General features: G+C 41.3%; 1 protein-coding gene and 1 long non-coding RNA gene across 2 annotated transcripts in view; both read left to right on the plus strand.

The window, feature by feature from the left end:
- LOC145438169 (uncharacterized) overlaps nucleotides 1-12,462 on the plus strand; it is a 373,612-nt gene that overhangs the window by 238,510 nt on the left and 122,640 nt on the right. The window lies entirely within an intron of this gene.
- Nucleotides 8,044-8,772, plus strand: LOC145437834 (uncharacterized). Its single transcript, XM_080315136.1, has 2 exons — nucleotides 8,044-8,346; nucleotides 8,645-8,772. The coding sequence occupies exons 1-2, from the start codon at nucleotides 8,065-8,067 to the stop codon at nucleotides 8,693-8,695; spliced, it is 333 nt and encodes a 110-aa protein (XP_080171262.1). The 5' UTR covers nucleotides 8,044-8,064; the 3' UTR covers nucleotides 8,696-8,772.

Below are 12,462 nucleotides of genomic sequence, written 5' to 3' on the forward strand. Positions count from 1 at the left end.
TATAGCAAGTTGCTACAATTTTGATAAGTTAAGCAAAAAAATTATAATAGAAATTTCTCAAAGAGCCATATCTTACACCCGAAAGAGTCATATATGGCTCGCGAGCCATAGGTTCCCGACCACTACTCTACTGCGACGCCTTTTGTCTCCAGCGCCCCCCCATACCGCCAACCTGAGCCCAGCGCCCCCCATATCGCCCCCTGAGCCTTACCGCCCCCTTTTAAAATCTAAATCGTCCCTTGGGGGGCGCTGGCGACAAGTTTGAGAAACACTGGTATGGGAAGATCTACAATAGCCTAATTGTGGATAGCTCCTGGCTACGCCCATGCGTTCGGACGGATATTATTGTCATCAACATCCAAAACGTTGTCAGGCGAATTAAATTCCAAGTTGGCCTTTCCAGTTTACAATAAGTTACCTGGTTAATTTGTTTTTAGATATGAATACTAATTTCAACAATTATCGTAAGGGACACTCAAAATCTTCTAGCCGGTCATATTTGTCCCGCGGGCCACGGGTTGGCCGCCCCTGAATTAGGATATATGTAGGAGTAGGAGCCATTTGGATGGCTGTGTCTTTTTCATTATCTGACGGATACTGGGATTTTGAACATTTAATTCGATTTTACATCTCTCGCACAGTGGATTATGTTGACAATCAACAGTTTCGGCATGTCAAAGAGCTACAAAAATTGTTCTAATTTCAGAAGCCCGCCTAAACTCAATCTGCTAAATAAGGTACACTCCTTGCAGTGAGAGCGAGTAGAGAGTCAATTAATTTTTTTTTATTGTCTTTCAACTATTTTGGACACTTTACATCAAGCCGATACTCATCATTGTGACGGCTGAGATGTCGAGTTGCAGCGCCGTTCCGTCATGTTCAGGCCAAGGCTTTTTATAGGAACCCACGTTTCGCTTTCGCGGGCCGGATGCTGTGAAGTATAGTCTAGTAGCGTTTCATGAGACTGAATCTGATTCCAAATTTGGGCCTCCAGTCCGGTTGCGTATAGCAGCCACTTGGCGTTTATGGCTCTGTGACATAGGCGGCGGGCTGCTAGGATAGGGTTGCCATACGTCCGGAATTTCCCGGACATGTCCGGAATTTCACTGTTCAAACTAGCGTCCGGGAGGAATTTCTAAAATATGCCAAATGTCCGGAATTTCGAAGACTTGACGAAGGCTCATAACTTTTTCGTAAATCAGCATAAAAACAATATTTTTTGGGAACATTCATGCTGATGCGTGATACTTTTCTTCGCGCTGCGCGCGATTTACTATCGCATTTATTCATTTTAATATGGAGACTACCACCCTCGCAAAAACTGCAATAGAATATAAATAAAAACAACCTGCATTTACTGGAATAAGCCCAATTTTAATCGCAATTACAGGAGAACGGTATATTCTTAGAGATCGTTAAGGCCAACTAAATGCTTTATTCAAAGATAGTGGTTCCAAACGAAGGGTCAGTTACCTTTGTTCAGGGGTTTGCGAATATGTTGAACGTGATCAGCTTCCAAAATACCCCGTGAGTAAGTTTGGACAAAGGTGCTGACTTCTTTTAGTAATCAGCTCGTCTAATTTCGATCTGGGTCACGGAACATTTTCAAATTGGATATTGAGTCGCGACCATAAAAAGTTGAAAACCACTGGATGTGGGTTATTTATAAAGCTTCGTCGTGCGCACCGGCAAGTGACATAGATTACCCTATAGCAGTGGTCGGGAACCTTTTTTGTCCGAAGAGCCATATTGGCCCTTTTTTCCCATCTCAACTCCCAAAGAGCCATACATGCCAATCAACTGTTACGTCACAATTGAAAATTCGTGAAGTCCTGGAATTCAATTGTGACGTCATGGTAGCACAAATTCGAACTCAATACATGGGATTCCTCGTGTGCGCCGCATTTTTTCTGTAAATACTGATATTTATCGTTCGAAAATAAAGCTCGAAACGAGAGGTAAGACACAGACGGACCAAGCCTCACCATTGATAACGCAATTCATCGCAAGTTGCTTAGATATCCCTTGAATTTATTATAACTGATATTAATCGAATGTGACTGTCAGACTGATTCAGAAAATCTAAATACTTATCGACTCCTCAATTCTCAAAGCATTCGGCGGTAACTAACGTTGGGCTACACGCATACATTTTATCGCCGGTACATAGAACTATATTATATACTTACCAATCAAGAAGGTGGATAGCTAAGGCGTTGTTTGTAATTCGAGTTTGTAATTGTGAATGTCACATCCACAACAGCTCATTTCGCGCCGGAGCTCAGGACGACAATATGTATTTGAAAACTGCGTTTTTAAATGGGCGTCGCCATGTCTGCTATGCTCTTTGACTAATCAACGTATCACACAAATCAAGATTTCGAGTCGGGTACATTAATTCGCGAGTGATATTGGCCGCCGGCGTGACAGTCACTTAAATTCGATGATTTTGAAAAGAGGGGGTCCGATCCCCTATACCTGAAGACCGCATTGTCTTTACCTGTAAAAGACACGTTTATACTGCCACGAGAATAATTATTCTGGCCGTGATGAAAATTTACCAACAAGTCGCTGCAATATTGATCAATTCAGGACAAAAATAAATATTTGGAAAAGAGCCATATCTTATACCCAAAAGAGCCATATCTGGCTCGCGAGCCATAGGTTCCCGACCACTGCCCTATAGGGTGGGCTCGAAATCATTCTTTATTTGGGCGGGAGGGGGCTGAAAACATGTGCTTTCGGTCCCGGTTACATAACACACAGCCACATACTCCTGAACCGGATCGCGTCCACCTCTGGTCTACAAGCAAAACTTTGTTAGTGAGACGTCATAACTCATTTTGAAATCCACTAGTGGGCGCTAAAGAGTGTCCGGAATTTGGGTTGCTGAAATATGGTAACCCTATGTTACGGCCCTCCCTCTTACCCACTGTCTTTGTTACAGTCCTTACAATATGAGGTGGGGGGGGGGGGCGCTGTAGCACGATAATTTTTGAAAGGGGGAGCTGGAAGAAAAAAGGTTAAGAACCACTGCCCTACAGCAACTCTAGTCTTTGAAAAACAAACCAGGTGGCATAGGCCGAATAGGAAGTGTAACAACGACCTCCTGAAAGATGAAACTTACCGTGACATTATGAAAAACCGGATTGAAACAGAAAACTCTAAGACTGAATCATACCAATCAATTACAACCTGGTGGGCAGACATGGGGTGATTACTTCATGTATGTAATCGATTGCGATTACGATTACTTCTGAATGACGCGATTACGATTACGATTACAGCAAAATCGGGAAGTAGTCGATTACGATTACGATTACATTGGAAAAGTAATCACGATTACTCACGATTACATTTATTTTGCATCTTAGAAGTTGTATTCAAAGACAATATATGGATTACAATGAAAAGGCCTAATGCGATAACAAACTTCCTTTAAAAAAGATGTGTCATTTGCTTGTTACGTCATAATATACCTATTGCCCATTTTTATAGAGGACGATTTATTGCGCCCAACGATTTGCATTCTTGCGAGGTCCATGACTATCTCACCTCAAATTTCCCAACAGGGTGAGGAGCGAGCTCGAATTGGACTCAAAAGTGTTTCGTAAGCCAATATAAATTATGGAGTATTTTCGAGAGATTTAATTAACTTGAAAATTCTCTCTAGATGAGCTTGATTTTGAAATGCATACGTCCCCCCTCAACAAAAAAAACATACATAATTTATAGAAGGGTTGCATTTAAAGTAAATGATTGTTTGAAACACTGGCTTTTAAAAAAAATATGTTTTTTCAAATTGTAAAATTATGCCATGATTGTGTAAATAATTTCCAAAAAGCATGTTGTATGAGCCTACGGACAATTACCAACAACCCGATTTAGCCGTCGTACATCGATATGGGATGGTTGGAACCCTGCAAATAGTCGGTTCAACAATTATAATACGGGTATTTGGTCAAAGGAGCTATAATTACCCCAGATCTTCAATTGTCAATATCAATCTACATTTGTGACGTCCCGGCTTAAAAATAAACAAAAAAAATGAAAATAAAAAACATGTTTTAAACACGAGGGCCTTAAACATGTTTGCTTTAAATTGATTTTTGTTTTTAATGCAACCCTAATTTATAGTAATAGGCATTTAGGTTCCAGTCAGTACCGTGCCACGACACGCCAAAAGACATATGCAGTTTCGACCAACACGCCACTTCACGAAGTGTGCTACTGAAGAAAGACCTTGGCCGAAACTTGGGGTATGTGTCCATTGTCAATAACCGCGCTGGGTTGGCGTGACTAAGAGTCCGGTTCTTCCAATCTCGGCCCACAATGAAAATGCCACCCGGGTACCCACAGAGCATTAAAGACATGACAATTTGTGAGTGCGTCTCACGAAAGTTTTTCTTTTAGTCTGCTACGTTTGGGATACAACAATATCTTTTGAATATAATAACAGATCGGAGGTCACGAATTAACAACATATTCTAATGTAATTATAACAAGGTACCAGACGTTATAATTATTAATTATGTGCCCCCGCTCTACAGGTAAATCTGAACATCGAGGGCAGTGAGAGGATTAAAAATTAATAATAAGATAATGCGATTACCAATATTATTGACGAAATTCAGTCTTCAACTTGAAAATATCACCCTATGGCGGCCAAAGACCAATGTTTAGACTGGGGGACGAATTGCTGTTTTGGTCCTGATTCTAGCTACAACCCATAGCTATGGTGGCAGGTCCCAATGTTGAGTAAAGAATTGTGAAATAACGATTGGCGCCCATTTCAAGTAGAGTCATTTGAGAATGAGATGAAGAGAACATAAAATGCTGCCTTCAACTTAATACAGATGATGTACTACAAGCTGCCGTTACGAGAAACGGCAAAAACGGCTCGGTTATGATATATATATATATAAGCAGCTGTTGACTTTCAATGCTTCGTTGTGGAAGCCGTAATGTTTTATTTGACGAGTACAAAATTTCAAATCTTTGTCCGTTGTACGTACGTACTACATAGGCCAGGGGTGGGCAAACTACGGCCCTCGGGCCGCGTGCGGCCCGCAACACCGTTCTGTGCGGCCCGCGAAAGTCTAAATAAACTTTTTAAAAATATTGATAAAATGCATACTAAAATCGACTTAATGCAGGGATTTGATCAACTTTTTCTTAGTGTATTTCACCATGATAATTCTGAGACAGTGCTTCTGAAGAGGCGCACGAGGCTGAGCTTGACTGAAAAATTTTTCGCGCTCCACGCGATTGGCGTTATATTTATAGTTGTTGCTTTTTATTTACTCTGAATGACATATTTTAAAATATCTCATCTACAGTCGTAACCTTCCATGCCATCAAACTACCAGTTAGGTTTGCTGCCATCCCGGTTCCGTTTTGTGATATGACGATAAGGGAGCGCGAAATCTTTCACCATCATAAGGTGGGGGGGGCGTGTCTTAAAAAGTATGAGAACCACTAATCTGAGGCACATACTTAATATCACAGCGGCATAGCTGCAGCAAGATTTACATAATTTGGATCACCTGTGGGATTTCAGAATGGCCACTCCATTTTTAATTATTTCAGTGATGTGCTTATAAAAAAAGATTAGGGCGTGCCTTAGGTAGATTCGTTGTATGCACAGAATAGGGTATTTGCATTTTATCTACCCATAGTAGAAGCGTGTTTGAAGCTAACATGGCTATGATACTGTCAGAATTGTGTGTCCCGGAACTGAATTAAAAGTGGAATTAGTAAATCTCTGAACAGATCACTGCTCACACATTTAAACTTAAATCCTGTTCTAAGAATCGGGCCAACCGACTTTCATCTCTACAGTTTTGACAAATTGGTTAATGAGGTCCGCCAACCTATGAAATCTCGCCACTATATGTTTCTGACGCATGTATATACGATATCATCAAAACAATGTTTGGCATTTTTAAATAAACACATATATTATATTATCTCCATGTCGTCACTTTATAATCAAATATCAATATTGCGTTTTGGTTTATAATCCTAATTTTATATAGTGCGGCCCGCGAAAGGATTCAGATGTTGAATGCGGCCCGCGAGCTCAAAAGTTTGCCCACCCCTGACATAGGCCTACTGCTCGCCAAGCAGCAACGGTCAAACTGCGTTTAACTAAGCATAACCAAACATCGATACAGAACTTACTATTTTAAACTAGGCAGAGTGGTGATTAATTATCCCGCTGCGAGGTACTGGCGTGTGGAACGTGTTGATAACCTGATATACAGCACGGCGGGTGTTCTGACAATCACACTTATGTACGTACATTGGATGTCTATTTTCTGTGGATACTTCTTACGTAATGACTACCAAAGCTAATAGGCTACTTCTGACGTAATAATGAGCACTGGCATTTGAAAATAAGACGTTTGTGCTATCATCAACCTGGTATAATGTCTCTTTCTCGTTCACGAAGGTTCAGTTTATGTCATAGTCCTTGTATAAATAAAAAGTAATCGTTCTTTCACGAAAAAAACGATTAGATATGGGAAGTAGTCGATTACGATTACGATTACTTCGGAATTTTCTCGAATGTAATCGATTACGATTACTAATCGCGATTATCCCATGTCTGCTGGTGGGATGCGCTAAAAACTAAAATTGGAAACGTTAGTAAAAGATACAAAATCCCAAGGGACAAACAACCAGACCCAACCATACGATATGAACGTGCAAAGTGAAAGCTAAAAATGCTAACCAGAACTGACACCTTTGAAGGGGAAAAATGCTCCACAATGCAGTTCTGGGAACAATTTAAAGGAAGAAAACGAAGGACTGACATAAAAGAACTGCGCTCAAACGATGGCGATTAATAATCCTAATGACATTGCTACCCGGATCGAGCAATTTCATCTAGATCTGTGGACACAACCCCAATCAAGTATACAACGCTCTCAGGAGGACTATCTCGCACCATGCACCTGGTCAACAGCACAGCAGACCAACTCAGAGGAACCGAAAGCGGAACCCATATATCAACAAGAGGTCTGGAACGTGCTGAGCACCATGAAAAATGAATAAAGTCCGGGAAGAGACGGCATTACCAGTGAATTCTACACCACGATCTGAAAAATCATTGGTAGGAGGCTTACTCAATTGATAAATAATGCGATTCTATTTAACAACATGCCGGAAAGCTGGGAGTCGGCAAAAATAATACTAATCCACAAGTTAAGGAATTAAAAAGCAACTAGAAAATTGGCGACCAATCTCGATTCTTAACAGTGACTATAAAATAATGGCTAAAATCCTCAATAATCGACTAACTAAAGAAATTGAATCATCTATAAGCAAATCGCAAAAAGCCGGAGTCCCTGGACGCTACATGAATACAATTCATGACAATGTGAGCGCAATTAGGAACTACTATAAATCAAATTGCAAAGAGGCTTACATAATGACAGTTGATGCAAGGAAAGCGTTCGACAAAGTAAATCAACAAATGTTGATGAAAATCCTGGCCAAACTACCGCTAACAAGAGAGACTTTTAACTCAATCGCAGCTATATATGCAAACCCAACTGCCGTGATTGAAATCAACGAGCCAAAAATAGCAAAAACACGATGCACAAGTGGAATCAAACAAGGATGCCGCCTAAGCATGACACTATATACAATAAGTGCCTACCCATTAGCTCACAGGCTAATTGGAAACCCAGATATTGACGGACTAAGAATTGGGGGAATCACCAAGAAAATAGACCAATTTGCAGACGATGTCACTCGGTATATAGGGTCTATAGCAGCGCTCGACGAATATGACACATACCTCAAAACAACTGGTCAAGATATCAACCTTGAAAAAACAGAAATTCTCCCCCTCAAGAACAAGTCGAGAGTAATCCTCCAAAATTCCCGACATGCTGTACTAATGAAACCAACAATCAAGATTCTGGGAATCTACCATGGCGACTATGACGTTGAAAAGAACCATGATGCATTGATAAAAAAGCTGGAAGCAAGTGCAAGGAACATCAAAGCAAAAATCTGACATGGATTGGAAAAATTCAGGCAATAAAAGCATACATGCTATCCAAGATAACTCACGTCTATTACAATCTACAGATAACTGAAAAACAATCAAAGCAGATGGAAAGGATCCTATACAACATCTTATGGAGTCCTGAATACCTGGAACAAAAAGCAAGGAACACACTGATCAGGCCAAAAGAATATGGAGGAATAGGAATGCCTCACATAACGACCGCGATCAACACCAGAAATGCAAAGCGCCTACAGGAACTGGCAAAACTCGAAACTCCCGAGGACATATGGCATGCCGAGGCCATTCACAACCTGGGGACCAAGGTGATGTCAATAAATAAATCACTCTACAACAACCTCTTTCCTGACAGACAAATGCCAACGCACAAATGGACCGAGCAGAAACGCATATACGACTCACTCGAAAACGAAGAGACGCCAACGTACGATCTGACTCAAAGAGAGCTATATGCTTCACTAATACGAAGAAAAACGAGACACGGTGATCAAGAAGACACTTACTGGAAAGAAATATGGCTCTACAACGACACCATAAAGCACAACATAACCAATCACCAAAGAGTAATATCATATCGTATTAACAATGAAGCATATTTTACAGGCACAAGGAAGAACGAAGCGAAATGGACGAGGAGGAAAGATGCAGAACTAAAAAACAACTGCAAATTCTGCAAAAGCAGCCTTGAAACCCTATATCATATCTTCACGACATGCCCATTCTACAAAAAATTATTCTACCTTGTCAGATCCGATCTCGAAGACTCCCTGCAAACCGACATCAACGCTTCCACAGAAGAAATCCTCAGAAACACCTACGAGGGGCCGCACAAACTCATCGCGATTGCAACCTTCATGAAAATGAAATGCGAAATATGGGAGTGGAAAAAAACGCTCGATATTAAAAATGAATACGCCGAAGATATCAATTCAAAAACCGACGAGATCAGAAGAAAACTACACAAACCAGTAATAAGACTATGGGATTGGGGGTGAAACGCGAAGCAGACCTAATGAACAATTGAAATCGACCACGCGCGCGCAAACGCTAATACCGAAATACATAGGAAGTATGCATGACGCGATTTTAAGCGACATTAAGCACTTGACTAGTTCCTATAAAACAGAAGTGGACAATTATTTTACTCCGCGGGCCAAATGTGAAGCCGAAATATGTTGGCGGGCCAAATCAGAAACTTTTGCTGTATTCTCCAATGTATTGTTTTTTTTTTTCAAATTGAAAGCAGTAAATTACACTAAATGGTACTCAGTGGATGTGTTGATATTTAGGAATGGGGAAGTGACGGTTAATTACCAATAGAATATTTATTCGCCGTCATATTTCGAAACAATGTTAATCATGCTACATTTTGAACTCTCTTTAAACCCCTATCCACGTTTTTCTACCAATACATTAAAATGTATTTAGGGTGGTCAGAACAGCACTTCGTCAGCCCCACTTAAATAAACGTTGGTCTTGGGCCCCCTATAGAGTTATAAACCAAAGTTGCCCCCAGATCAAACCTCCATCGGGATGCACATTTCTAACACTACTTCTGAGCGTATTTTTTGTATCGTCAAAGCGTACTAAATTAAGAGACCGGCACGATTCCAAATTGGCATTTCTTTACTGCAAAATATTGCCTATGGACAATTGGACATCGTGGTTTTCGGTCAACATAAGGGTAGTTTTTTTCTGCAAAACTTCCTACGTCTAGGTGCGTCGTGGCGCGGTAATGAGTGACGCCGAAATGCCCAATTCTATAATCCATTGGTCGCTAAATCGCGCGTAGGGCGAGAAAAATTTGAAGGAAGTTGCATAAATTTTCAATAAATACTTTATAATTTATATTCATTCACGAAATAATTTTGAGCCCCCTTCGAGCTCGTCCGAGCCCATTTGGGAGGTTTGGGGTGTGGCATTACGGTCCTTGAGATACTATAAAGATTATTGTCTTAGTCGCTGGATTCCGAGCAGTGTGCAGCTGGGTGAATTGACTTTGTTGTTGAGCCAAGCTTACAATTCTTCCGAAATTCGCCGTCCCTTGGCCGAGTGCATGTCTTCGTGTTTTTATCATAGAACCCACTTTTATTATACTCCTTAAACACGGCGACCTGCTCGGCACTAACTACTAAAAGGACTGGTTTACCCCTGACGCCAGTAAACAAATATTTACTCCTCTAATTTTTCTTTGAATTTCAAATTTCCGCTTTCTTTATTTGACGTCCTTTATGAGTGATGATGACTCATAGAAATCACGGGCACTGATTAAATTGTGTTACGAATTAGGGATTGGAAAACGCATCGCGTAACAATTGGAAACTTAGACCGTGCAATGCGTAATGGGGCAATGGCAATAGAGAAGGTTTGGTGACTTGTTGTGACTATAATTGTAACGGCACAATTTGCTGCATTATGACTTTATTTCGAATCCGGATTACGCTTGTGAGGTACGTATAGGCTGCGTAATCACTCCATGTTAATGAACTGGCTTGCTAGTAAACGAATTTCGGGTTCAGTATCTACATCCTATGTTTTTGGTCCACGCAGCAACATTAAAAAGTAAGTTTTATATTTTGAATTTCCAGCAACCTTTCGCGGGCCGCACAGAATAGCTTCGCGGACCGCATTTGGCCCGCGAGCCGCACTTTGCCCAGGCCTGCTATAGAACCTATAACACTTAACGTACTGTTATTTTGACATTTATCCTGAAATCAACCGTAAAAAAATGAAATATTCAGCCAATATACTTACTGACCACGCCCACCGCTAACCGAAAGATGAATGATATATTATACAATATCAACACCCCACGCATACCTGTATTGCCCTATTACTATGCATTTCTTTTATGTTTATGTGTGTACTACATTTTGAAACATAGGCGCTGAAATCAGGTATGCTAGGTATGCCGGGCATACCTAGGAATTTTTTTGGGTATGCGGCATACCCAGAATTCGGTTTGGTCTGGTGTTGGTCTGTTTGTATTAATTTTGACAGTGTACCATACCGAAAACGGTCATGAGGCTACTTCTCGTTGATTTCATGTAACAGTGTACCAAGTTTTCGGCTTTCATCCACGTATTTATTCGGTAATATATTTTCCAAAGGCGATTTTGCAGCAGACATATAGACCGTAAGCCGTATGTGTCGTGTGACAGTCTCCAGCATCAAGGCCAAAATATCTCCTATGCTGTATCGGGACCGAATTTCCGAGGCTGCTATCCGTAGTTCTTCAGAATTATGTTTTGGATTCAATATGACATTGTCCAATCTATGAGATAACAATTGCGTATGTGTCCGAACTCGTTGGCCTTTCCAGCTAGGCTTACGCAATCTCTCGAGTTATAGTCATTTCCATTTCTGCAGATAATTAGTCAAGTCAGGTATAGTGCGAACATGAGCCGTGTGAAATCTTTGTTCCGTACGCCGTTTACGCAGTTACCACACTTCAAGTCACAGCTCACCGGCAGACCTCTCGCGGCACATACGTTACATCACTGTTGTCGGGAAGTTCGTGTTACCGTAGTTTAGGGTTGCCATACGTCCGGAATTTCCCGGGCGTGTCCGGAATTTCACTGTTCAAACTTGCGTCCGGGAGGAATTTCTAAAATATGCCTAAATGTCCGGAATTTTGAAGGCTTGACGTAGGCTCATAGTTTTTTCTTAAATCAACGTAATAACATTATTTTTGGGAATATATCTGCTACATGATATTTTTCTTCGCGCTGCGCGCGATTTACCATCGCATTTATTGTTTTTAATATGCATAGGCGCTGAACTCAGGTATGCTAGGTATGCCGGGCATACCTAGGAATTTTTTTGGGTATGCGGCATACCCATAATTCGGTTTGGTCTGTTACTGTCTGGCTGGTGAATTGATCGATTTAGAAATAAGCGTTTCGTAGTGCTGCTGAACACGTAAGTAAACCGGCAGCAATACGTTCAGGCGCTTAACAAAACTCCGTCCTTCAGTTACAATTCAGTTGTCCGTATTTTATCAGTGTTGCGCGCGGCCACGGCCAATTAGCCGGAAGCGCGTTTCCAATTTGCGAGAATCGTTTGTGCACAATGTAACGCAACGCGATCTCGACGCTGAGATGATTGCGAAATTAGGTCATTGATTACCGCGCGCAATGGTCGCAGGCCTGATTTATCGCGTCTCCGTAAGGTCCAGTTCCGCTGGCTTGATGAATCGCATCTGCAATAGGCCCGGTGCGCACTATACCATCACTGGCCTGCACACGATAACATCGTTGGCCTACACAATTGCGTCTGCGTGGTTCGAAGTATATCATTGCCGGCCTAACTATCGCGTCTCCGGCCTAGCATGCTTTGGCTTCTATCTATCGGTTGTGATTAAAGATTGATATTACGAAACTTACTGACATCGAATGTCCGTGTGACTTGTGCGTACATGC

The sequence above is a fragment of the Botryllus schlosseri genome, chromosome 4 (assembly GCF_051294905.1).
Source record: "Botryllus schlosseri isolate E-star chromosome 4, Bs_hap1, whole genome shotgun sequence".
Classification (NCBI taxonomy): Eukaryota; Metazoa; Chordata; class Ascidiacea; order Stolidobranchia; family Styelidae; genus Botryllus; species Botryllus schlosseri.

Excerpts from the sequence above, each read along its gene's own strand:
- LOC145437834 (XM_080315136.1), top strand. The coding sequence starts at position 8,065 with ATGCTATCCAAGATAACTCACGTCTATTACAATCTACAGATAACTGAA. Across the intron at positions 8,347-8,644 it reads TTCACAACCTGGGGACCAAG|GCACAAGGAAGAACGAAGCG; the intron begins GTGATGTCAATA and ends CATATTTTACAG.